This window comes from Meleagris gallopavo, chromosome 10 (genome assembly GCF_000146605.3).
Source record: "Meleagris gallopavo isolate NT-WF06-2002-E0010 breed Aviagen turkey brand Nicholas breeding stock chromosome 10, Turkey_5.1, whole genome shotgun sequence".
NCBI classification, from domain to species: domain Eukaryota; kingdom Metazoa; phylum Chordata; class Aves; order Galliformes; family Phasianidae; genus Meleagris; species Meleagris gallopavo.
The window spans coordinates 10,338,764-10,342,714 of record NC_015020.2 but is presented as its reverse complement, the minus strand read 5'-3'; the positions used below and the strand labels follow the sequence as shown (position 1 = coordinate 10,342,714).

The following is a 3,951-nucleotide window of genomic DNA, read 5'->3' as shown; positions in this document are numbered from 1 at the left end:
GCCGCTCTTACCTCGGCGTGGCCCCCGGGGGTCAGCGTCTTGCTGCAGCGCTCGCAGCGTAGGCAGGGCCGGTGCCAGTCCTTTCCCAGCGAGGTCACCTTCTCGGCTGTAACGGGGACAAGAGGGACCCCCCCCCACATATCACCGACACGTGGGGACATCACCTCTTCGAATAAAACCCCTCGGACCCCAGCCACCTGCGTGCCCCAGGGGTCCTGCCACCGAGTGCCACCACGGGGCACACACTCAGTGCCACCAAGTGCCACCAAGGAGCACGTGCCCAGCACCCACCACACCCTTACCAAAGTAGACCCTCTTGCCGCAGCGCGGGCACATGTTGGGCTCCCCGGTGAAGGTGGTGACGCTGGAGGCTGTAAGACAAAGAGACGTGAGTGTGGGACACCTCATTCAGCCTCCAGCCGGGTGCCCCGTGCCCCTCCACTCACCTTTGCTGGGTCCCTTGGGCGGAGCAGCGTTTACCTTCCTCTCCTCCACTCTGGCTGGGTGCTCAATGGGTCCCGGTGCACTCTGCCCCTCAATCTGCGGCTTCTCATAGATGTACGACCCGGCACCACCGATGTTCACCCCTGCAGTGAGGCAAAGGCTGCTGCAGCCCAGGGGTCTCCATCCCCTCCCAGCCCCATCTCAGCTCCTCCAGGTCCCTATCTCTGCTGGGCCTCCACTGTCCTTCAGCCCCAGCTTCCTCCCCACCCAGGCTTTATGCGGCTTTGTCTGGGACGGGAGAGCAACTCCACCTTCTGTTCAAATGGGAATTTACTTCTTTAATTTATAGATAAATAAATAAATAAGAAAGAAAGAAAGAAAGGAGACAGCTGCTGGGATTGACTCTCCCTCCAAAAGCTCCGCTACCCCTCTGCACACAGCAGCTATGGGTTTGGGACCGGCTCAACTCATGACAACCCAGCTCCTGGGATGCATTTGGAGCTGTGGGGATGGGAGAAACAGGGTACAGGCAGGGCCCAGACGTACCTTTGGGGCCAAAGAGTGTCGCATAGCAGGGCTTGTGGCAGAAGGGCTTCCCGTCATGCTGGGGAGAGAGGGCAGTTAGGATGCTGGGCAGCAAGCGTTCTCCTCATGGTCACCACCATCCCTATCCACATTCAGAGACAGTGTAGTGGCCATAGTGGTGATGGGCTGTTGGTTGGACTTGATGATCTTAGAGGTCTTTTCCAACATTAACGATTCTATGAGAGCACAGTGGCTGTGCCCCAAGTGTGCCCGGTGACCACTCCGGCCATGCTGTACCCATGCTGGGCACCCAACACCACGGCTAAGGCAGCACCTCCCTACCAGCTGCATCCCAGCACATCCCCGGCCAGGGGAGAAGAGGCCTTTTGCTCTGCTTTGCCTCCACCCTTGTCACCATACCCCTTGCCTTGGCCGCAGATCAGAGCCCCGCTCTATCAGCCCTGCTATCGGCCGGGGGCGATTATGGCAGGAAGGCACCGAGCAGGCGATAAGTGCTGCAGCACTTCTGTCCCACGGCCCAGCAGCCGCCCACGGGAGGGGGCCCTGAGATAACATTGCTGCAGCCCGGCTCCAGCAGCAGCTTCCCACAAAGGTGCCGGGAACCGAGTCCAAGAGAAAAGAAAGAGCGCTTGTGCCTCCGCATCCTCGGCCCCGAGGTTCACAGGACACAATCAGCCAGGCCTTGGCTGCCGTCACCCCAGCAGAATTTGGCCTTATATGGAGAGGGAGAGAATTCTCCAGGCTTAACTCAGCCTCACTGCCCAGCTGCCCTGGCTGCTGCCAGCCACCCCTCAGCTGTGCCCCGCTAAAGAGCTGGTGACATGCTGGCACGAGAGGCCGTGCACTGCCCGGGGAGCAGGGGACGTGCAGTTGTTGTGGGGCTGAGCACCTGCTGTCAGCTCCATTGCACTCCCAGCAGTAGAGCTGCGGGGCTCACTGGTGCAGCATCAGGTACCGGTCCCAAACTGCGTCCTGCCACGTCCCCGTCCCTGGGGCATCAGACAGCACGTCGGCACAGCCCCTGCTTCTTCAGCTTCTCCAAATATTTACATTTTGGATGGATTTGGAGCTTCCTTAGCTCCATTAGGAGCTGTATGGGGAATGCATGCAGTTCCTCAAGGATGGGGTTGTCACCCTGCTCCTGCCCAGCTCCATGACTGGGCTCAGCCCCCAGATCCCATGCCCCCACCACCCCACTCTGCTGCCCATTGGCCTTCACCTCAGCGTGCCCTCCTGGGGTCAGGGTCTTGTTGCAGCGCTCGCACTTCAAGCAGAACTTGTGCCAGTCCTTGCCCAGGGAGGAGACCTTCTCGGCTGCGGAGAAATAAGAATGAAGGAGTGCCCTGTGCCAACATGGGGCTGTGTTATCGCGGTGCCCACACCCCTATTCTCATCAGCTGCTCTGCTCCACACGATGTTCCCAGGACCGCTCCAGCACCGTGCTCCTACTCCCCATGTCTATTTTTATTCCCTGCATTGCCCCACACAGCCCTGCTTCCATTCAAATATTTAGAGTTGCCATGCCCACCCAGCCCGGCAGCTCCTGCTAATTTTCATGCCTCAGCTGCTGTGCCTCTGGCTCAAACCAGGACACAGCCTCCTGTGTCACCAAGGCTGGGCTCAGCCCTGGAGAACACCCATCTGAGTGTGCGGGGCTGGGAGCAGGCATGGGGCACAGACAAGTGTGTGGGCACAGTGCACACCACGAGCCTGCGGGGCAACACGCTGCAGGCACCAGAAATGGCTTCAAAGGCTCCAGTTCCAGGAAGGTAAGCGCTCAGAGACCTGTTCCACAAATGCACCTCCTCTGGCTGTCCCCTCTGCATAGCCCCAGGGCTTCACCTACGTCCCTATCCACACGGTACCAGCCCTGCTTCTTGCTGAGTCCTCTGGGCACTGGGACAACAGTGCCCAATGGTTCCCTCCCAGCTGGGGGGTCCCCAGCTCCAGGGGTGCACACAGCAGGGACAGCTGGAAAATGGCACCGTCCCGTTAAACCCACTGTAAAACTAAATCATAAGAGCCAAATAAAATATTTAATGAGCAAATAAAAGCTCAGCCCTGCTGCACAAGGACAACCCTTTGCAGAGGAATGTTTCCCAGCCCCTTTCCCCTCGTAAGGCCTTCAGCAAATGACACTGGACTGTGCTGGGTCAGGATGGAGGCCTGGAGCTCCACAAGGGCAGGTCCAGCTCTGAGAGCTGTCCTCTTCCCGTGGCAAATGGCTGTACCCAGGATATGCCACAGTGCCAAGATATGCCAAAACAACCCCATCACTACCCAGCACATCAGCCCTGGTGGGAAGCAGGTGGCTGTGAGCTACAGAGATGTAGGAGGATGGAACTGGTGTACCCACAGGGAAGCACAGACTCGGGGTTCAGCGTCAGCTGGGAGCACAGCTCAGCGAGGCAGCTTTGCAGAGCAGGAGCCCTTTGCGTAACAGCAGTCCCCAGCTGGGTCAGCAGCTTCTCCCAGCAAGGGAAATTCACTGCAACTCTGCTTGGGCCATACATGGGTCACGAGGGTGCACACAAAGGGACGTTCCAGCCCGGGGCTTTCTGGATGTGCTGCAGCACGAGCCCAAGGTATCCCTGCGTGATCGCAACTGGGATGTGGGGCTGCGCCGCGCCTGGTGGCAGAAAAACGCGCCGGTGATGTGCGGCTCAGCGTGCAAGACCAGGCTGCCAGACCGACCTGGGAACAGGGCAGCTTCCCTAGGGAGGGAAATGGAGCGTGAGCGACTGAAAGCTGAGCCAGAGGCTCGGGGCCGAGGGGCCGCTCGGCTGCATCTCGGCGGCTGCACAGCCGGGCCTGGGGCTGCGTCACCTCCGGCCGCCCCCGCCCCGCAGGGAGCAGCGGGAGGAAGCTCCCGGCGGATGTTTTGCAGCTATTGCTGGTTACGGCAGCCGCCACAGCCCCCGCCAGACGAGATTCGACCCCGCGACATCTCGGGCAGCTGTA

At 60.0% G+C, this 3,951-nt stretch overlaps 1 protein-coding gene across 1 annotated transcript in view; it reads right to left on the bottom strand.

Moving 5' to 3' along the window:
* LOC100546992 (cysteine-rich protein 2-like) overlaps window positions 1–3,937 on the bottom strand; it is a 4,959-nt gene extending 1,022 nt beyond the window's left edge. The window contains exons 1-6 of the mRNA XM_010715905.1: window positions 3,892–3,937; window positions 2,180–2,304; window positions 991–1,048; window positions 447–587; window positions 303–371; window positions 12–106 (exon numbers count right to left, since the gene is read on the bottom strand). Coding sequence (XP_010714207.1) covers window positions 12–106; window positions 303–371; window positions 447–587; window positions 991–1,048; window positions 2,180–2,304; window positions 3,892–3,937 — 534 coding nt within the window. The remainder of the gene's footprint in view (window positions 1–11; window positions 107–302; window positions 372–446; window positions 588–990; window positions 1,049–2,179; window positions 2,305–3,891) is intronic.
* Window positions 3,938–3,951: the final 14 nt, after the last annotated feature.